The 21,685-nt window shown below is 60.6% G+C and overlaps 1 protein-coding gene across 1 annotated transcript; it reads left to right on the forward strand.

The window, feature by feature from the left end:
• The first annotated feature begins 12,222 nt into the window (after positions 1 to 12,222).
• On the forward strand, positions 12,223 to 15,487 carry LOC309577512 (regulator of cell cycle RGCC-like). Its single transcript, XM_082289610.1, has 5 exons — positions 12,223 to 12,273; positions 12,859 to 13,014; positions 13,587 to 13,667; positions 13,957 to 14,019; positions 14,953 to 15,487. The coding sequence occupies exons 2-5, from the start codon at positions 12,861 to 12,863 to the stop codon at positions 14,958 to 14,960; spliced, it is 306 nt and encodes a 101-aa protein (XP_082145736.1). The 5' UTR covers positions 12,223 to 12,273; positions 12,859 to 12,860; the 3' UTR covers positions 14,961 to 15,487.
• Positions 15,488 to 21,685: the final 6,198 nt, after the last annotated feature.

The raw sequence follows: 21,685 nt of genomic DNA on the forward strand, positions 1-21,685 counted from the left end.
CATCCCAAAGGAAGAGCCAGGAGCTGCTGGTCCTGCTGCGAGGTAAATGTGGGCCCTTTGTTCCAGCGGGGAAGAGAGAAACTCTGCTGCTGAAACTGGGGGAGCAGCCACTGCTCCTTGGGAATGGAGGGGGCTGGACTGAGCTTTCCCCATGAGATTTCCTGAAAAAGCACTGGTCCTGTTTTGAGTGAGTGAGATTCCTGCTCTGGCATCCCCTCCAAAGGAGGATTTCTGTGGGGCTCTGGCTTTGCCCCCACTGTGGGCTGGCATTTCCTTCCCTGTGGGGAGCCCCAGGGCCTGTCCAGGCTGGTGAGTTCTCCTGTCCCATGGGATCTGCAAGGATCGCTGATCCTTGTCCCCTGCAGGGACACCCACGTTGCTCTTATGCCTCTGGGTTGGAGGTGCTGGTCCCCATCTCAGCTGTTCCCAGGGATGTAAATCCACACCCGGGGTGAGAAGCAGGGGCAGGTGTTTGGGGTTAACTCCTGGAGGATGAGCTTTGGGAGTGCCAGTGCTGGTGGCACGTCACAGCGCTCTTGGAGGGGTGCCTGTGGTCGGGCAGATAAGCAGCAGCTTGTCCAGGCTTCTCCTTCCTGCCTTTCCTTCCTGCCTTCCCTCTGCTGCTCCCTCTCCTAACTGGGATTCCTCCTCCTCCTCCTCACCCCATGGCAGCTGCGACCCCCAGGGCTCTGCTCAGGCAGGGGCTGTGGCCGTGGGCTCTGCCGGAGAGTGGAGCTTCACCTGCACAAAGGTAATTCCCTGCAGTGTCTGGGGGTTTGTCCGTCCATCCATCCATCCATCCATCCACGGCAGAGCTGCTCCCGCCCTGCTGGGAGCTCCCGGTGCAGCAGAGGCACAGGAGCTGTCCCTGGCATGTGGAGATGCTCTCACCGGGGACAGCCAAGGAGTCACAGGCTCCGGGCTGTCCCGGGGGAGCAGGATGGAAGCTGTAAAATTCCCTGCATTGCGTCTCTTGAAGTTGACAGAGGGCAGGGTTGGATGGGATATTGGGAATTGTTCCCTGGGAGGGTGGGCAGGCCCTGGCACAGGGTGCCCAGAGCAGCTGGGGCTGCCCCTGGATCCCTGGCAGTGTCCAGGGCCAGGCTGGATGGGGCTTGGAGCTCCCCAGGATGGTGGAAGGTGTCCCTGCCCATGGCAGGGGTGGCACTGGATGGGCTTTGAGGTCTCTTCCAACCCAAACCAGTGTGGGATTCTGTGATGTAGCTGAATTCCCTTTTCAGTGTGTCCTTACAGGGAGCTCTGAACAGCTCTTTTATATTTGTTTTCTTCTTTAGTTTATGTAATTTCTAAAGACCTTTAGAAACTGGAATTTCAAACCTGGCCAGAAGGAACCAGTCTCAGGGGCTGGAGGGGGTGGCAGCCCTGGCTGAGGCTGACAAAGGAGCCCTGTCCCGTTCCTGGGGGTCTCGCCCTCATCCCTTGACACTTCCAGGCATTTATTTTTCATTCTTGCCTTAAGCCTCTTCGGGGAGGCTCCTTTCAGAGCCTGTACTCTGACCTCCGTCCTGTCTTCCCTCTGGGGCTGCTGCTGCTCTTTGGACTGTGCTGGGCGGTGCTGGTGCTGGGGCGGTGGCACAGGTGGCACCAGGAGGAGGTGGCACCGGCTGGAGGCAGCCAGGTCAGTGCGGGGTGAGGAACCAGCTCCCTGTGCGGGCTCTCCCAGAGCCTGCACACAACAGGGAGGGCTCCCCAAAGCTCTGGGACAGGGGATGGGGTGTCCAGGCTGTGTCCATGGGCTGTGGTCCAGCCTGTGCTGGGGGTAAAGGGCTTTGGCACCTCTGGTCATGTGATTTAAAAGAGATCAATCAGAACTGTGGAACTGCTTGGGCTGGGAGGGACCTTAAAGCTCATCTCGTTCCATGCAGGGACACCTTCCACTATCCCAGGATGCTCCAAGCCCTGTCCAGCCTGGCCATGGACACGTCCAGGGACAGAGCAAACACAGCTGCTCTGGGCACCCTGGGCCGGGGCCTCCCCACCCTCACAGGGAGGAATTCCTTCCCAATATCAAGTCTAAGTCTCTTCTCCTGATGCCTCCAAGGGTTTTGCTTGGAAGGCTGAAGTGAGATGATGTGGTTGGGGCACCTGCAGCCCCGCTGGCTCCTTGGAGAGGTGACAGAGGGACAAGTGTCTCCTGCAAAGACCCCCAGGGGTGTTCCCGGCGCTTTCTCTCCTAAAGCTGGTGTCGCTGCCGTGTGTTCCTTTCACACAGGTCTGTTTTCCAGAGGACCTTTGGCTCGGCCCCTGTGCCAGGCCCCAGCCCTGGGATGCAGCCCGTGGCCCTGCAGAGCCTGTCTGAGCTGGAGAGGGCCAGTCTGCAGGAGCTGGCGCTGTTCTGGCTGCAGGAGAGGCTGCTCGTGGGGCACCTCAGTCTGGACAGAGGTACAGGAGGGACAGGATGGGACAGGATGGGACAGGATGGGACAGGATGGGAGGGGAGGGAGAGGATGGGAGGGGGGCTGAGGCTGAGCCGTTCATGCCGCTCACCCCCGCACCACAGCCTGGGGCGATGGTTATGGAAAGACATTTGTGACACTTTTTGGTCCATTTTATTTCTCATTCCTGCTTTGTTCTGAGCCCCGAGGGCCTGATCAGCCTGTGGAGGGGTTTGCGTGTCCACAGCAGTGTGAGAACATGACCCTCCAAACCCAAACCAGATGTGACAACTCAGCGAGGGCTCCACTGGGATTGTCTGAGTGCCCTTGGGATGGGATTTGCTGCTTGGATCCACGTCCAGCACTAAGTCCCAGTGCTGGAAAGGGGCATGTGAGACAGTGGGCAATGCACTGGGACATTGAGGGTGGATCAGTTTAGGAGCTGAGTACAGAGGCCCTGTCAGGGTTGCCAGGGCTGCCTGTATCCCCCATCAGCAAACCCAGAGAGCTGGGGTTCCTCAGACTCCTTCCCAAATTCACTTCTTACCCCCTTGATGTGCCTCCTCTGCCCTGGGCCATGTTCCAGCAGGGCAGGGGATGCTACCAGCTCACCAGATCTGGGGCTGGGGGGTGCAGAGGGAGCTTGGGGGTCTCCAGCCCCCCTTCCCCTCACAGCAGCCCCAAGGATGGAGGCCCCAGGTCTCTGGAACCTCTCCCAGGGACGGAGCATCTCCCAAAGCCCAGCCTCACACCGAGCACCAAGCGCCTGAGGGGACACCCGAGTTTGGTTTCCCCTTAATATTCCGAAGATTTCATGCCATGAAATGGCTTCATGAAGAGTCCAGCACAGCTCCCCTCTCCCTCCCAGAACTCCCAGTTGCTCCAGGGCTGCAGGAGGACTCTGACCACAAACATCCTGATTCCTTTTCTGTTTTATTTCGGGCTGCTGTGATCTCCCTTGCAGTGACACCCTCTAGCAGCAGCTTCTCTAGGGACCAGTGCAGTGCCAAAAACAACCCCAGACCCCAATATTTCCTTCCTGGTTGGTCAGTGTGCTGCTGGATAATTATGTTGGCTTCCACACTCACGTTCCTCATTCCAGCTGTCAGAGCTTTCCTCTAAGGCTTACAAAATAACCCAAACAAGTAGATATAAGCTGTTCCTAGGAAGAGAATTCCTCAGGAATGAGGAGTATGAGCCAGAATAGGGGGATGTGTCCTGGAAGGATTTAGGGTGGGCAGTGACCGAATTCTCCGTTCACTGCTGCTGGATGTGTGAGGTGGGAGTGCTCCAGAGCAGGATGGGAGTGTGATGGTGTTTTGTACAACTTTGTGCTCCATAAAACATTCCCCAAAGCCCTTCTGGGCCACACTGCTCGTGTGGTGCCGCGGGGTTCCTCCATCCCTTCACCAGGGGAGGACGGTGCCCGTCTCTGGGAATGTCCATCTCCAGGGCTGTTCCCTGGCCAGCTGCTGCCCACCACATGTCCCGGGGGACTCCTGGACCCCCTCGGGGCTGTGGCTGTCACTGCAGTGTCCCCAGGCTGGAGGCTGCAGAGGGACAGGGAGCCTGTGCTGAACCAGCCCCAAAATGCTGGTGCTGAACCTGCCCTTCTCCTCACAGATGGCTCCAAAGGCATTAAATCCATCCGGCAGAAGCTGGAGAGCTTCTCAAAGGAGAGGAAAGGTGAGCAGCCTCCCTGTTACCCTGCTTTGGTCCCTGCTCTCAGGGGAACTGGTGATTTTTGGTGGGGTGGGAGGTGCCTGAATCCAGCAGGATGCTTCATCCCAGGTTGTTCTGCTGTTCCTGGGGTGGCACGAGCTCCATCAAGCCTGGAAGGCACAGACAGGTGTGTGGAATACGAACCTGGATTTCCAAGCTGTACACCTGGAAATGTGTCTCTCTGCCTGTTTTGCCCCAATCTTGCTGCTTCCAGTCCTATTTTATCGTCCCTTGAAGGACCTCGGTGACAATCCCAGGGCACACAGAGCCCTAGAGCAGAGCCAGGTGGGAATGAGCTTCCCCACACCAGCACGAAGCCCACTCAAGGGAACGACTGGCCTTGATGCCTCCTATTTTACCAAATGGATTCGTGGCTCTGCTCCGGGTGTGAAACCCCAGGGCAGTGCAGAGGCTGGGGGTGAGGAGAGCCCTCCTTGCCAGGGGGGTGGACAGGGACAGTTATTTGGGAAAAATGCCACCAATACTGAGACTTTTCTTGAGCAGACCTAGCCGAGGCAAACCCTGTAGAGAATTGGAGGTTAGAATTTGGGAAGGTGATTCATGAAGCTGTTGCTTCATAGACCCCATGGCATCTTCATGGGGCTGTACCCAGTTAAAGAAAGGAGAAACTCCAGGAGAAACTGGGACAGGCTCCAGCAAGCACACTGCCGAGAGCAGCTGTCCTTGGTGTCTCCTTCCTCTTCCTCCAGCACCCCATTTCCCACACCGTGCCCTCCCCGCTCGGCTCTTTGGCCCCCGGGGTCCCAGCACACCTTTCCTGCTCTCCAGGAGGAGCAGCTCCCTTCAGGCTTGCCTGGCTCCTTGGGAATGCACCACCGGCTCCAGGTGCTCCCAGGGGCAGGAACGCTGGGCTGCACAGAGCAGCCCCCTCAGCAGCGATGCCTTTCCCTCCTTCCCTCCCTCCCGTGTTTCCCCAGACTGCTCTCCCCACACCTTCGGGGTCCCACTCCCCCAGGTCATCGCCAACGACCGCGCCTGCCGGCAGCTGCAGGAGGCCGTGGGGAAGAGCCGCCGGCTCTGCCTGGAGGTGGAGGCCACAGTGACGAGATTCCGGGCTCAGAGGCAGCGGAGATTGGGAATGGGCACCAGCTGCATCCGGGCACCCGACGGGGGCTTCCCAGAGGAGCCGCTGTCCCCAGCGCTGCTGGACAAGAGCTCCTGGAGCCAGCGGAGGGTATGGTCCCCAAAATGGGCCGGGATGGTGCTCTGGGATGGGGGGTCTGAGTTCAGCGATACATGGGATTTTCCGGGATCTTTTCTTACTGACTGAGTCGGTTGTGTCCCAGGCTGGGCCTCAGGGAAAGGGTGATGCCCCCAGTCCCCTCAGAGATGGACTCTGAGGAGTGGGAGGCTTTCACTAGCGCAGCTCTTACAGGGGGACATTTAAGGGTCCAGAGGGCAGGGAGGGATGAGACATGGGGAAGGAATTGTTCCCTGGGAGGGTGGGCAGGCCCTGGCACAGGGTGCCCAGAGAAGCTGGGGCTGCCCCTGGATCCCTGGCAGTGCCCAAGGCCAGGCTGGACACTGGGGCTTGGAGCACCCCAGGACGGTGGAAGGTGTTCCTGCCCATGGCAGGGGTGGCACTGGGTGCTGTCCTTTCCCAGAAGCCCCCGAGGTCGTGGCAGTGATGGTTCTGTGGGGTCATTCCTGCCACCTGCAAACCCCCTCTGCCCCATCGCAGGGGGCCATGTCCGTGGATTCCATCGCGGACCTGAGTGACAACACGTCCGAGCTGCTGGAGGCACTGCAGCTCTCACACCCGCACGAGCTGGACCCTCGCAGGAGCCGGGGCAAGAAGAAGGCGCTGAGCCTGAACCCCATCAGCTGGCAGGTGCCACGGATCGTGGACAGGTGCTGCACTCACCTTGAGACACATGGTAAGGGCTGGAAAAGCTCCCGGTGTGGTCACTGGGACATCCTGGCCTGGGCACCCACAGGGTGGGAGGAGGCGCCTGGTTTAGTGGGCATCGTGGGAGTCACCCGAAAGTTGGACTCGATGGTCTTGGAGGTTTTCCAGCCTTAATGATTCTGTGAGTCCTGGGTAGAGCATCTCCCAAAAAGCCTCCTGTGGAGAGTGCTCTGGGCTGGATGCAGCGCCAGAGGGGAATGTCACTGAGAGGGGAATGTCACTGTGTGTGCCAGTGACCGTCTCCTGGGGCTTTAACTCCTGCTGCACATCCAGCCCTCACTCACAGTGACTGTAGGGATGAGATCTCCTCCCTTCCCGCAGACAACCCAAGGAAATCTCACGGCTCCACAGCCTTTCCTTTTCCTCACTGCCTGGAGAAGGGAGAGCCATGCAGGAGGAGCCCTGCCACAGTGCTGAGGTGCTCCCAGGAGCAGTCGGGGTGGCAGGGAGCCGTGGGAAGGCACAGCACTAACCTGTCTGTCCCCCAGGGCTCCAAACAGTCGGCATCTTCCGCGTCGGGAGCTCCAAGAAAAGAGTCCAGCAGGTAATGGGGACACTCGCTGCATCCTCTGGCTGTGCCTTGTCAGGGACAGAGGTTTGCATGGATGGGGATGGATAGAGCTGACACTGGTGTGGAGAGGTCTAAAACAGACCAGAACCAACTGTGATTTTCCTCCTCCTCATTTCTTCCATCTCCAAGCTGAGGGAAGAGTTTGACCGAGGGCTGGATGTTTTCTTGGATGAGCATCAAAGTGTTCATGATGTGGCTGCCCTGCTCAAAGAGTTTCTGCGGGATATGCCGGATCCCCTGATCCCCAGGGAGCTCTACAGCGCCTTCCTCAGCACAGCCAGTGAGTACCTGTGGGGCAGAGCCTGCACAGTCGCAGGAGGATTTGTGCTGGGGGCACCTTAAATCTTGTGGGCACCTCTCACTAGGTCAGGTTGCTCCCAGTCCTGTCCAACCTGACTTTGGACACTGCCAGGAACGGATCCTTCCTCACCACCCTTCTTTTCCAAAGCCTCTGGACAGCGATGGGGTGGGTGTTGTGTTGTCTGGCACTGACACCTGCAGTTACTGTCACCTGTGGGTTCGGTGGGGGCTTGGATTGGTTTCTTAAAAACTGGATTATAAAAATCCCTCTGGTCCAGGACAATCTGACTGGGGCTGTGCAATATCCAATATCCTCAGCCCTTGCTGGGTTCTCCATCCCATGGGATGAAGGGTGGGACAGCAGCCTGGCTCATTCCCACACAAGTGGAGGAGGGCTGGAGGTGCCTGCTGGGTTGGGATCCCCACTGACCACTGCCCTCTGCCCAGCCATGGAGGGGCCAGCACAGCTGGACACGCTGCAGCTGCTGCTGTTCCTGCTGCCCCCGTGCCACAGTGACACCCTGCTCCGGCTCCTGCGCTTCCTGGGCGAGGTGGCCCGGCATGCTGAGAGCTCCCGGGACCCCGAGGGCCGCGAGGTAAGGCTGATCCAGGGCGAGCTGCACGGGGAAGGGGCGCTCGGGCTGCTGCGGCTGGAACCGAGCAGCTGCAAGCCTGGGTGAAGCCTTTGGGAAAAAACAAATCTTTCAGGGAATCCCGGGATCCCTGAGGTTGGAAAAGGTGGGAGGGTGAGGCAGGTGGGAATGGGACCCTTTGTGCTGGCCCTGCCACCAGCTCAGAGAGGACCTAACTGGACCCAGACCAACATCTCGCCCTCAGCTTGCCCTTGTGCTCCTGCCCTGGGGTGCGTGAGGGTATCCTGGGACATCCCATGCCAGTACATCCACAGTCCACAGGTTCCTGTTGTGCTTCCCTGTAGATCCCTGGGAATAAAATGACAGCTTCCAACCTGGCTACAGTCTTCGGTCCCAACATCCTGCAGAAGGAGAAGCCTGGAGAGAAAGATGCCGGTGCCCTGAACTTTGAGGACAGTGCTGCCATAATCCTGGTGCTCCAGAGGCTCATCGAGCACCACCACTCCCTGTTCATGGTACGTGGGGCTCCTCAGGGCAGCTCCTCTGGGCCCTCCTTCTCTCTGAACTCTTCCAAGAGTAGCAGGGGAGAGGTGTGTGGCGTGTGACACCAACACGCTGGGCCTGTGACCACATCTCATCCTGGAGCCCCTCCAGTGCCCTCGGCTGTCTCTGCTCAGCCTCCTGCCAAGAGGAGCTCCTCGAGTGACGTGGCTGTGTCTCCCCAGGTCTCTCCAGAAATGCAGTGTGACGTCCTGAGGAGGCTGTTCCAGACAGACCCCGATGTCATTGAGTACCTGCTGCGCAGGAAGTTCCCCGACGTGCCGTAAGTGCCCCAGGGGCTCCTCGGGGCGCGGGGACAAGGACAGCACACCCTGCTCATTGTCCTGCAGATTTCTCCTTCCTACACTGCTTCTGGCCAGGAGCTCCCCAGCAAAAGCCCTTCTCACCCCAGCATTCCCATTCCTCCGAGCTCCCAGTTCTCGCTGTTTCCTCCCCAGCCTGTGCCAGCTCTCTCCAGAGCTCTCGGTATCCACACGGCTCCTGTCCAGCCCCTCCCCTGCTGCTGCCTCTTGCTGTCCCACACTGATGCCTGCTCCATCACCGGCCTTCTCCTCCATCCTCCATGTCCACGTTCCCATGCAGTTTTTGCCTGCCCCGTGTGTCTATGGGTGGTTGCCAGCTCTGTCCATATGTCCACATTTCGGGTGCAAGGTGGGACAGTCCCATCGGGGCTCAGAACTGGAGCTCGTGCCCTTCCCTGTGGTTGGGTGGCTAAAAGGACCTCATGTCCCATGAGCTGGGTCCACCACGGCACCTTCAGCAAGCACGAATTGTCCCATGGGAAGGGTTTTCCTGGACCACAGGCCACTTCCATACCAGTTTGGATGGGGCTTGGAGTAACCTGGTCTAGTGGAAGGTGTCCCTGCCCATGGACTAGATGGTCTTCAAAGTCCCTTCCAACCCATCTGTGCCACAGCTTCTTGTCTGCCTCCACCTTCCTTTCGGGGCTGTCTGGAGATGGCAGCCTTTGGGACCTTTGGGATCACTGCTGGAGCCCATTCGGGAGTGCAGCAGGCAATAGAAGCATTTGCAGACAGCATCTCTGCCTCTTTTTGCTTCCTTAGGAGCCCAGAGTGTGAGGACCCCGGGGAGGACCCTGCTCTGTCTGGCTGGACACGCAGCGTGGAGCGAGGCTCGGTCTCCTCGGAGCTGTACAGCAACGTCTCCTTCCTAAACCTGGATGTTGGCATCTAGCAAGCCCTGGCCAGCCCCTCTGGACAAAACCAGGCAGCTTTTCCCAGCAAAACCCAGTCCCTGCCTCACTTTGGGGGCAGCCCCTGCTCCTGTGCCATGGGGGCAGAGCTGTGCTCGGGGCTCACCTGCCAGGCCGTCACCTCCTCCCTGCAGGCCCAAAGGCCACCGTGCCCTCAGCACAGCCCTCCCTGCCCCCTCCTTCCTCACAGGACCTTGGGGACTGGGTTTCCATCCCTAGAGCTGGGGGTACTGGAGCATCCCTCTTGGGAGGAAAGGCTGAGGGGGCTGGGACTGTTCAGCCTGGAGAAGGCTGAGAGGGACCTTATCCAGGTACCCAAATGCTTTTGTAAGGGCCTGGAGGGACAGGACACAGGGAGCGGCTGCCCACTGCCAGAGGGCAGGGCTAGATGGGATACTGGGAGAAATTCTTCCCCGTGAGGGCGGAGAGGCCCTGGCACAGGCAGGGACACCTTCCACTGGACCAGGCTGCTCCAAGCCCCATCCAGCCCGGCCCTCTGGCCTTGGACATTTCCAGGGATGAGGCAGCCACAGCAGGGCACTTTTGGGGGTAAAACAGCACTTCTGCAAACACACCCAGGCTGGAATGATTGGCAGAACCACAGCACAGGGAGGGAGGGGGATGTTTAAAGGGCTGAAGCTCAATCACTTGTTCACTCCGTGCAGGTTTTCCTACATTCACATCCAGAGCTCGTGCATGGATCATATCCCATGGTTGTAGATGATCTTTAAGGTCCCTTCCAGCCCAAATCCTTCTGTGAGGGGCAGAACAGGGAATTGCAGCTGGAGCCAGCACCCCAGGAAGCTTTGGGCTGCTGGAATGGTCCCATCACAGAGCCATGGCTTTGGGCACATCTGGTAGCTCTGAGGGGATCATGAAGGACTGGATGAGCCTTTCCATGTTGCTGGCCTGAGAGGGAGGAGAGATTCCATGTTCCACATTCCACCACAGCCTGCACCCAGCCCTGGTCTGAAGGCACCCAGACCTTCTCAGGTGCCCTGCTCAGGGCTGGGCTCTTTTTCTGCAAAGGTCCCTTCCCTACGGATGGGTACAGTTGGGATGGGTGGGGAAGCATTTCCCGGAGGAGCTTGTGCTGTGAGATAGCTGGTGAGACCCCCTGGGAGCTGATAAGCTCCAGAGAACAGCAGAGCTGTTGAGTCTGGAGGAACAGATAAATTTGGGACACCGTGAGGCCACAGAAGGTTCCAGAGGCCACCGGCACAGTCGAGTGTCATCTGTGAAACCAACACTGTGTCCAGCCACTGCTCAGGGTGGGACTGTGCCTGCTGCAAGAGCAGCCCCCAGCCTTTCAAATTCCTTCCTAGGGTGGGCAGGCCCTGGCACAGGGTGCCCAGAGCAGCTGGGGCTGCCCCTGGATCCCTGGCAGTGTCCAAGGCCAGGCTGGACATTGGGGCTTGGAGCAGCCTGGCACAGTGGAAGATGTCCCTGCCCATGGCAGGGGGTGGAACTGGATGGACTTTAAGGTCCCTTCCCTTTATGTTCTGTGATTCCATGACTCTAGGACAGGGCAGGGGCGCTGACACAGGAGGCAGCTCTTTGCAGGAAAAGTCCCTGTTGAATTTCACGTTCCCAGCACCGGTGCGGGGGCACGGGGAGCTCGCTGGGAAGCGCCAGCTTCCTCTGTTCACTGCCGACCCACAAACGTGTCTGCAGGGTGTTTATCCCCGGCAGTGCATGTGGGACATTGCTGGAAACTCCGCTTGAGGGCAGCCCGGCACCGGCCTGGCCGCGGCCTCCTCCCGCCGCCTCAGAGCCTCCGCCTGCCCCGGAGCGGCCCCGGCGCTGCTGGACACGCAGGGCTGGCTCGGAGCTGTTCTGTTCCAGCCTCACGAAATAAACCCTCTCCCCAGTCGGTGGCAAAGCTCATTCATGGAGCCCTGGCTCCACTCCCGTTGGCTTTTGTCACACTCCGGGTTCTGTTCTCCGGGGCTCTTTGCCCCTGCAGGCCTTGGGGGTCACCTCAGAAACAATCGGGGAGTTTCTGTCTTGGTCTTTCCTGATCCCCAGTGTGGGCACAGGAGGGGCTGCTGCTGTTGGGGGTGGTGAATGCTGGGGGGTGTCTGCTGTTGTTGGGGCTGGTGGCTCTCGGGAGCTGGTCCCCGTTTGGGGGTGGTTTAGTATTTGGGGGGTCACTGCTGTTCGGGGAGTGGTTTTTAGAACCAGCCCCACCTTGAGCGCCTCAGCACCGGTGGGGATTCACAGGCAGAGCCAGGCCTAGGGCTTGTGCGAGGGGTACAGCAGGGGATCTGCAGGAGTGGGATTGGCTGCTCCGATTCCTGAGTGAGTTTAGAGCCAACAGCAAAGAAAGCAGAGCTCCTGCTCATCTTTTTATGAACTCCTGTGTCTCCCTCATGCTGCTGACCAGGATCCAGGGCAGTGCCCAGACACAGCTCTGGGCTTGACAACTCTCTGGGAAACCGGTGGGAGAGAATCGTGGAATCGCTGAGGTTGGAAAAGCCCCCCAAGACCACCAAGTCCAACCCCAGCACCTACAGTCCACCACAGGCCACCCTAACCCCTGTCCCCAGGTGCCACATCCACGCGGCTTTTAAATCCCTCCAGGCTTGGTGACTCCACCCCTGCCCTGGGCAGCTGTGCCAGGGCTGGACAGCCCTTTCCACGAAGGAATTTTTCCCAATACCCAACCCGACCCTCGCCTGGCACAACTTGAGCCCGTTCGTCGCTTGTTCCCCGGGAGCCGAGCCCGGGCCGTGTGCGCCAGCTCCTGTGCGAGGTTTGTGGGGAGCGGGCAGGGTCCCGCTGGGCCGGAGGGGAGGTTTGGGGTCAGGGGGGTGACCCCGGGACTCCCCGGGACTCCCCGGGACTCCCCGGGACCCCCGGACCGCGCGGCCGCTGGCGGGCGGAGCCTCCTGAGCCCCGCCCCCGGTGCGGGGCCAAAACCCCCGGCACCGGCACCGGGAGCTGCTGCTGCCGCCGGGACCGGAGCGCAGGGAGCCGAGCAGCCGGTGAGTACCGAACCGAACCGAACCGAACCAGGGCCGCCGCCTCCTCGGAACCCCCCGCCCGCAGGGGCTCCGCTCCTGTGTCCCCCCGCAACCTCCGGGCACCCCGGGAGCGGGATGGAGCCCGCGGCTCCCGCACTGTCCCGGCCGGGGGTTGTGCCCTCCTTCGCTCCCTCCGTGTGCCGCCAGGCTGTGGCTGTGGCTGCCCCTGGATCCCTGGGAATGTTCCAGACGAGGTTGGACAGGGGCTGGGGCAGCCTGGGACAGTGGAAGGTGTCCCTGCCTGTGGCAGGGGTGGGATGGGATGAACTTTAAGATCCCTTCCCACCCAAACCATTCTGGGATTCTATCAAGCCTGTGTAGGACCAGCTCTTACTAGGTCGGGCCCCAGGCTCAGCTGTGGGGTGAGGTGGAGGAAAGGCTGAGCTGTCCGAGGAGCTGGATATGCTCGGACCAGAGCTGGCCACTGCCTGCAGAGACGGGACCTGGAGCCTGGCTCTGTCCCATCCCAGCCTGGGCTGCTCCCAGGAGGCTCTTGCTGGCCCTGCCTGCCTGGTGGGCACCACAACATCTCTGTGTTTCCCCCAGCGATGGCTGAGGAGCTCAGTGAGCTGCTGAGGGAGTTTGACGAGGTCATGGAAGACTTTGACCGGGGCCCTGCAAGTCAGTACCAGCAGCACCTGGAGGAGCTGAAGAGGAAAGCGGGACAGAGCGTGTACGACAGCGGCATCGACGAGCTGGAGAGTGAGTCCAGGGCTGGGGGATGGCATTGGTGAGCTGGAGAGGGAGTCTGGGGCTGGGGGATGGCATCCATGAGCTGGAGAGGGACTCCAGGGGTGGGGGATGAGGAGCCCTGGGGGAGGATGGTGTCTGTCAGGGTGGGAGCTCTGTGGTTCCTCCATGAAAAAATCTTCCTGCTGATGCTGCCTGACTCATCCGTGGTGGGCTGGATGAGCAATCTGGGGGGATGACCGCTGGATACTTGCCCAGGACCTGCCAATATCTGCCAGGGATCCTTATGCCAGGCTGGCTGCTGCAGGACCATGAGAAGCTTGGGATAACCAGGAGCTTGGAGGGACCCAGTTCCCTGTAACAACCCTGTCCTTGTAACTGTGCCCAGACAACCTCTGGTGCTCTTTGACCTGACAAAGAAACTCAGTTCCATTTTCCCAAGCATTCCCAGAAGCAGGGGAGGAGCAGATGGGGTCTCCAAGAGTGTGCCACCCTGTGCCATGGGCATGATTGGGCCCTGTTCCTGCAAAGTGTTCATCAGGTGCCTGTGCCCAGGGCCAGGGACTGATGCTCTGTGTCCGCAGGTGCCAGCACGTCCCCAGGAAGCAGCCTCAACTCCAGTGAGGAGCACCTCAACACCCCAGCTGACACCTATCCCACCAAAGGTGAGCCTGGCCCCATCCAGAAGGGTTTGCAGGGCTTCCTTCTCCGTGCTCAGCTTGCCTTGGCAGTGACAGGCAGCCCTGGATAGGGGGGTGCCAGTGGGGCCCTACAGGCTGGGAATGAGCCCGGCTGTCCTGGGGGGAACCTGGAAGAGGCAGAAGTTGGATTGGGATTTTCCCAGTCGAGGCTGGACTGGCTGGGACAGAAACAGCTGGAGCAGCTGTGTCACGTTGGGGTCTTTCCTCAGGGAGAGGGGCAATGGGAAGAGCTGACTGTGTTTTTCCCCACTAGCAAAGCTTGGAGACACGCAGGAGCTGGAGGAGTTCATCGCAGACCTGGATAAAGCCTTGGAGGGTACGTGCCCAGCCTTGACCCCTGCACATCCCACGGGTGGGACACCTGGGCTGGCACAGCCTGGCCAGCACCTCCTCTGCCTGGGGGTCCCTGCAGGGGGCTTGGGACTTGATTTTGGCTGCAAAACCCTTCCATCTTTTCTTCTGGGGAGGGGCTCGTGGATGTCACCTCCCTCTTCAAGCTCTTTCAGCTTGGGAAGAAATTCCATGGCTTAAGTGTCTTCCCCCTCTGCTGCCTCAGTTTCCCCAGATGAGGTGGAGTGCTGGTGCCTGGGAGAGGGGACTGGGGACATGGAGGCCAGGTTGGTCCTGGCAGTGAAGCCCAACAGCACAGCCTGCAGAGCTGCTGATGTTTTTGGGAAGATGCACGGGGACCTGTGGCCCTCTGCCCGCAGCCTCCCTCCAGCTGCTGCTCAGAGGCTGCTCTTTACTTGGGGGGTATATCCTAACCCTATGGGAACACCCCATGAGGAGGGAGGAGAGTGGGTCTGTGTGGTGGCAGAGAGGGCAGTCCCAGCCTGTGGGTCGTGCTCGCCTCCTCCAGTTGTTTCCCTTCTGATAAGAGCCTGGGGGTGTCCCTGGGAGAGGGGGTGAAGCTGTGCTCAGCATCTCTGGCAGCAGCTCTGGAGAGTTTGGCTGCTTTGCTGGGGAAACCAAGGCAGAAGCCACTTCCTCTCACAGGGGCCCTGCGTGACAGGCTGGAGGCAGAGAGAACCCGATTAAAAAGTACTTCCCCCCACGCAGACTGTGAAGGCACAGTTCTGGTATCTGTTCCCATCCCTGGTGCTCGAAATGAGGTGGCTGGTGGGAGGTGTTCCTCTGCAGGCTCCAGCCATGCTGGGAGGGAGGCAGGCAGGGCACCAGAGCTGACCCCCTGCCCAAACTTCCTGCTGCAACCCTGCAGAGTGTCACCATCTTCTGTGCTGTCCTGCAGAGATGTGAGCCGTGCCTTGGAGTCTGGCGAGGAGCAGCCCCAGCCCTGAGTCTCCCTGATGCTGCCTCTGCTTCTGCACCCCTGGCTGGGGTGGGGACGGCTCCTGGGCTGCGCCGGGGACAGGGACGGGCACTGGGGATGGATCTGGCCGTGGGACGATGGTGGCCAAGCCCTGCCAGCACCAAGAGAGCACAGCCCTGGGCAGGCAGCGGGCCCTGCCCTGCGCGGGGTCTGGCGGCTCCTGGGACCGAGGGGTTTGGGGGGAGTCTGGGCCGCTGTTGAAGCCCCTGGAGTGATTTTGGGGAAGATCAGCTTGCAGGACATCAGCGTGCCCTCGGTGTCCCCCCAGGCCGGGAAGCCCTGTTCCTTGGTGGCATCTGCCACTGCTGACCCTTTGCTTTGCATGGGGAGCCCCAAATCGGGCCCCTCCCTGTCCCCCCCATGCCTCTGCCCCACTGCTGCTGTAAATACTGTAAAAAAGATGTTCTGTGCTGTACAGAGGGGACGTGTTTCTGTGAACAGGATTTTAAACCTCTGCTTGTCTGTGTCCGTCTTTCTCCCTTGGGCAGGGGTGGGAGCAGGGATGCCCGGGGCTGCCAGCTGGTGGGGCTGGCGCTGGAGAAGGGGGAGACCTCAGGGAAGAAAGCTCAGCAGCACATGCCTGGCTGAGGAGGAATATCAGGAATCCCTCATCCTCCCTTCCCCCTGGCGCTAGGACAGTGTGGGGTGGGAGAGGTGCAGAGTCCGTCCCTTTCTCCACGTGCTCAGGGAGATGGGCCATCCTGCTGGGGTGGATGACACTGCTCCGGGGGTCCTGCTCCCACAGGGAGCTGCCCTGGCACCCCTTCCTCTGGATGCTGCCCCTGGCAGCGGCCCCAGGAACCAGGCCCCCGGGATGTGGGTTTGCAGCCCTCTGCCATCCGGGCTCGGAGTGAGCTTTGGCTGTTGAGTGGTTTGATGGGTCCCGCCGGGATTCCCCTCCTGTCTTTCCCCCGGCGGTTTCCCATCCCCGGGAGGTGCCACCGTGAGCACCGGGATAACAGAAGAGGAACCTGTGGCTCTGCTCGTCGCCCCTCTCCCTGTGCTCTCCTCGTGGAGCAGGATCACGTGCGGCTCTGCTGCAACTTGTCCGAGCAGGAAATGGCCAGTTCCAGGCTCTTCCCTCGGCCCTGGGGGTGCTGACAGGAGGATGTTGGGCACCGCGCTGCCAGCCCCCGGGCTCGGTGCTGCCGCAGCAGGCTCTGGGCACACGCGGATCCCAGACCCAGAAGGAGGGTGGCAGCCCCAGAACGCTGGGCAGGGCAGGCGAGGGGACGCTTTGGGCTGTTGCTGTCCCCTTGCCGTGTGATGTGACCACTGATGCCCGTCCCTAGCGGACCCCGAGGGGCAGCCCGGAGATGGAGGTGAGTGTGTGCCGAGGTGGTGACGCTCAGGGATGTCTGTGGCACTCAGAGATGTTTGTGACACTCAGGGATCTGCCCGTGACGCTCTGTGGGACACACAGCCCCCATCCCTGGGGCCAGGGTGGTGCGGGGACTGTCCCCGCTGTGCTGATGGCAGCAATCCCCCTGTCACCCAGGGCGTTTTTCCCCTCTGAGTCACCGCACTCAGCGTTTTGCCCTCCCTGTCTTGCTCTGACTCTGCTGTTTGTTCCACCCACGGTCCCGTTCTGCCCCTGTGGGAAGGGGCTTTAAACCCACCACACGCAGCACAGTCCCGACGGGTCACAGCGATTCTCGGGCTGTCACTGTCCCCAGGTCCCCTTCGCCCCCTTCCACCCCCACAGCAATGGCAAATGTTGCCAAGCTACAGAAAGAAATATTTTCCAGCCCCAAATCTGCGGAGGCCGATAACCCCCGCAGCCACAGCACAGCTCTGGTGACGCTGCGGGGCTTTGTTTGTTGTGGGGGTTGCCAGGAGCAGGTTGGGGTGTCACCCCGGGCTCCTCGGGATCGGGCTGGCTGCGTGGGAGCTGCCTGTGTCCCAGGGCTGAGCTGTCCCCTCAGCGCAGGAGCCTTTCCCACCCCAGTGACACAGATCTCAGCATCTGCTTGGGTCGGGGCTGGGGGGTTCAGGGGGTGTCACTGGGCACTCCACAGTGCCAGTTCAGTGTGTGGGGTGACGGAGGACCTAGTGCCACCCCTGTCCTGCCCAGCCTGTGCTGACAGCAGATCATCCCAGACCTCCATGCCAGGCTTCCCAGGGCAGTGGTGGAATCCCCACCCCTAGAAATGTTCAAAAACCATGTGGATGTGGCATTTGGGGACATGGATTAGTGGTGGCTTTGGCAGTGCTGGGGGAACAGTTGGACTCGATGGTCTTGGAGGGCTTTTCCCACCTAAATGATCCCACGGTTGTGCGGCTTCTGCACATTGCTGAAGCAGTTCCCTGGGGGCACAGGGGCTCTTCTGCAGGGACAGGGGATGGATTTTTTTTCCTGGGAACCCCAGGAAGAGCTTGGGGACACACCAGGGTGGCACTGAGATGGAGGTTGTGACATCCACTGACCCATGCAGGGACAGTTGTCCAAGGGCTGTTGTGCAGCCTGGGAGGACCCCTGACCTCCCTCCACACTCAGGGGGGTATGAGGCTGAGGGGAGTGGGGGGCTGAGGAGTCTGTGGGTTGCAGGATCCGTGGGTTGCAGGCTCTGTGGGTTGCAGGCTCTGTGGGTTGCAGGCTCTGTGGGTCGCAGGGTCTGTGGCCCTGCACGTGCTGTGGAGCTGCTGCAAAATCCATCAGCGCGAACACACACGTCCTGCAGCACAGGCAGTTCCTCCCCAAGGCCTTGCTCCCCACAGCAGGAAAAGCATCCCAGCCCAGCCCTGGCCAGGCTGGAGTGGGGCTGTAGTGCTGCACGGGGCCACCAGCGAGGCTGTCACTGCTCCCTGCTGCGGTCCCCAGCGGCCCCTGAGTGTTTTCTGGGAAGCGCCGGCAGCGGGAAGTGGGTAACCCGAGCGGGGCGGCTGCATGAGCCTGCCACAAACCCGGCTCTTTTGGGGCCCACGTGGGCAGTGGGTCCCACACACTTTCTCCCACGGTCTCCAGTGAGCCCCTCTCCCCGGCTGGGGGATGCAGCTCCGGCTTGGGGCAGATCTCCTGGGGACCCAGAGGGATGTGCTGGGACAGGGAGGTGACAGCTTTAGTGGAGGTGGCCCTGGCTGGCAGCCAGTCACCTCCTTCCTGTACTGCATGGTGGGCACCACTGTAGGGACCACCTCTGGGCAGGGGTTGCCCGTATCTCCCTGCCTTTCCCTCTCTCATATCCCCAGGAAAGAGGGACGGAGGAGGGTCCCTCAAGGCAGGACCTCCGTGCAATGCCAGGGCCTCTGCCTGTGCCTGGGGCTGATGCAGCTGGAGGAGCTCCTCACCCTGCCCAGGTGTGATGTTCCTCAGTGAAGCTGCTCCCCCCTGGAAGGATCTCCCCAGCCACTGAGGGGGAAGGAAGAGTCACCAGAGGTCCCCTAGAAGAAGCTGTTGCCACTCTGATTTGGAGAGGAACCTCAGCTCTCTGGGGAAGTCCCTGGCTGCCCAGACAGTCTGGTTGTGATGGTGGAAGAGGCTGTAACTATTTTGGGAGACAGCCTAACCCCAGGGATGTCACGGGCTTTCTGTGCTGTAAAGCCCCCTCACATGTTTTTGTGGGATTGTAGAATAGTTTAGGTTAAAAGGGACATTAAAGCCCATCCCATCCCACCCCTGCCAGGGGCAGGGACACCTTCCACTGTCCCAGGCTGCTCCAAGCCCCATCCAGCCTGGCCTGGGACACTGCCAGGGATCCAGGGGCAGCCATAGCTGCTCTGGGAATTCCATCCCACCTGATCCCCACCTTCCCAGGGAACAATTCCTTCCCAATATCTCATCCATCCCTGCCCTCTGGCACTGGGAAGCCATTCCCTGTGTCCTGTCCAAGCCATGCCTTGTCCCCAGTCCCTCCCCAGCTCTCCTGGAGCCCCTTTAGGCCCTGGATGGGGCTCTAAGCTCTCCCTGGAACTTCCTTTTCTCCAGATGAACACCCCCAGCTCTCCCAGCCTGGCTCCAGCCCTGGGAGCGTGGAGGGATCCTTCCATATTTACAGGAAATGGAGAATTTGGGCCCTTTTGGGTTTGCCAGGGGCTGCTGCTGCACCCTGGGGCTGGCAGGATCCTCAGCAGTGCTGGGACTTCACCGAGTCCTGATGTCCCTGGGGAGTGTCCGTGTGCCCTCCAGCTGCCCAGGGGACAGGAGAGTTCCCCCTCCCAGGGATACCAGCCCCCATGGATGGGACACAGCCTCCCCCAGCCCTCGGTGAGGCTCAGAGCGTGGCAGGCACCTGTGATCAGGGGTTTGGTGTTTTCCTCTGGCCGCTGCTCCCTGCTCAGCCTCTGACTTCATCCCGCAGGTATCCAAAGAGACAATGCCGGTGGCGGTGGCCAGCACAGCATCCTGTCCCCTCGTGTCCCCCCCTGCCCGGTCACTTCCCGGGATTGTTCTGCTCCCCTGGCCGTGTCCCTCGGGGGCGGGCAGGGATGAGCCGCACGTGCTGCGGGGCCGAAGGAGCTTGGCTCAGCGCTGGGGCACGGGATGGAGCAAGGAAAAGTCATCCTGCCCCTGAGCTTTCTCCTGCACCCTCTGCCCCATCAGGAGCTGTCCTAACAGCTCGAGCCCCATTCCCATCCCAGACAAAACCCTTGGACTGATGTTCCCGAGCCTGGGCCAGATCGGGGCGAGCTCAGGAGCAGCGGCTGAAGCGGGCCAGGCTCCCTGCTGGCTTAGGCAGCATTAACCTCAGAACTGAACTAATTAATCCAATACCAGGAGAATCCAGCCCTGTGTCACCATTCCCTGGCTCCAAGCCTCCATTCAGGCAGGGGCTAAGCCTGCAAATACCCTCCTCGCCATAATCCCCTGATTTCTGTGCCCAGAGGTCAGCAGCTTGCTCCGGCAGTGATCTTTGGACCTGGAATATCGGCTTTTCCCGTGTAATTCTTTGTGTTTGGGAGCACGATGCCCAGCCCCAGGTTCCTTCCTCACTGTGTCCCACAAGTCTCCGTGTCCTGCCTGTCCAACTGCTGTGGGGAATGTTTCCAGTTGTGAAGCTCAGCTCTTTTCCCATTTGGCTGTGATATTTGCGTTTTTTGGGATGTGTTCATGGAATCCAAAACTAGTTTGGGTTGGGAGGGACCTTAAAGATCCAATCCCACCCCCTGCCAAGGGCAGGGACACCTTCCACTGTCCCAGGCTACTCCCAGCCCCAATGTCCAGCCTGGCCTTGGGCACTGCCAGGGATCCAGGGGCAGCCACAGCTTCTCTGGGCACCCTGTGCCAGGGCCTGCCCACTCTCCCAGGGAAGGATTTCTTCCCAATATCCCATCCAGCCCTGCCCTCTGTCTGTCTGAACCCATTATTCCTGGCTCTCTACCGGCTCCAGCAGCATTCCAGCTGTCAGCCCCTGGATGACCAACGCTGGGTGTGTGTTGCTGGCACACCCAGGTGTGTGTTGCTGTGCAGAGCCCAGGGGGATGAAGCATCCTCCTGCTCATCCCTGCAGCCTTGCATGGTCCAGAGCATCCCTCCCTCCCTCCTTCCTGCCTGGCCTCACTGTGGTCAGCTCAGGCCCAGTTCTGGGTCCCCCTGACCCCTCTGGGACAGCAGCTCTGGCCTGGCACAGTTGCAGTAGGGGCTGGGCCAGGAGCTGGTTGTTTCCTTCCTGAGGATTGCCCTGGTTTATCCCAGCCTGGGAAGAGGGGGAGCAGGGAGATCAGCACCTCTCCTCTGGGTGCCCTCTCCAAATGGGGTGCTGGATCCAGGGTGGCCCAGAGCTTCCAGGGATGGGTTCTGCTGGGATGAGGTGGGTGGGAGACGAGGATGTGCCATAGCATTAGAGGCAGAGGGCAGTGGGTTCATCCTGGAATGATGCCAAGGGCCTGTGCAGGAGAGCTGGGGGGACACTGGGTGCTCCCAGCTCTCCCCGGCCACGTGTTTCCAGCTTCTGCTATTTCAGGGCTTCCTGTTTCCCTGAACAAAGCGGCTTCCCGGCAGGCTGGGACCAGCCTGGGGCTGGCCGTGCCTTGCTGGGATGGGGCTGGGCTCCCCATCCAGCCAGCGGGGTTTGCTCTTCCTTCTGGTGGTGCTCCTGAGCATGGAAAACAATGGGCAGGAAACTGGGGATGGGGTCTGTGTTCCTCCCATGGAGCAGCTCAGTCCCGGCTGAGGGGGCTGGGGGGGCTCAGCCTGCAGAAAAGGAGGCTCAGGAGGGACCTCTTTGCTCCCTACAATTCCCTGAAGAGAGGGTGGAGCCGGGTGGGGATTACTTCTCCCAGGTAACAACTGGCAGGACAAAAGGAAACGCCTCAAATTGTGCCGGGGCGGTTTAGGTGGGATATTGGGAAAATTCCTTCATGGAAAGGGCTGTCCAGCCATGGCACAGCTGCCCAGGGCAGGGGTGGAGTCCCCATCCCTGGAGGGGTTTAACAGCACTTGGGGACATGGGGCAGTGGTGGCCTGGGCAGTGCTGGGCTCGTGGAGGGCTTTTCCCCAAAATTCCATGGTTCTGCGAGCGCTGCAGGGCTCCCTGCTCCTCTGGGCTGTCTCCCAGCAGGGACCGGCCACGCTTCCAGACCTGGAGGAGAAACCAGCGGCTTTTGAGCCAGTCCCGATGGGATGAGGAGGAGGAGGAGGGAGATGAGGAGGAGGGGGATGAGGGGGAGGAGGAGACGTCCCCGAGGACAGGCGGGATAACGGGAGCTCCGGGAT

This window comes from Coloeus monedula (assembly GCF_965178545.1).
Source record: "Coloeus monedula genome assembly, chromosome: 12".
NCBI classification, from domain to species: domain Eukaryota; kingdom Metazoa; phylum Chordata; class Aves; order Passeriformes; family Corvidae; genus Coloeus; species Coloeus monedula.

What these genes read in the sequence shown, in the direction of transcription:
- LOC309577512 (XM_082289610.1), top strand. Translation starts at nt 12,861, where the DNA reads ATGGCTGAGGAGCTCAGTGAGCTGCTGAGGGAGTTTGACGAGGTCATG. An exon ending in CGGCATCGACGAGCTGGAGA is followed by an intron (nt 13,015 to 13,586) that starts GTGAGTCCAGGG and finishes CTGTGTCCGCAG; the next exon opens with GTGCCAGCACGTCCCCAGGA. An exon ending in TGACACCTATCCCACCAAAG is followed by an intron (nt 13,668 to 13,956) that starts GTGAGCCTGGCC and finishes TTTCCCCACTAG; the next exon opens with CAAAGCTTGGAGACACGCAG.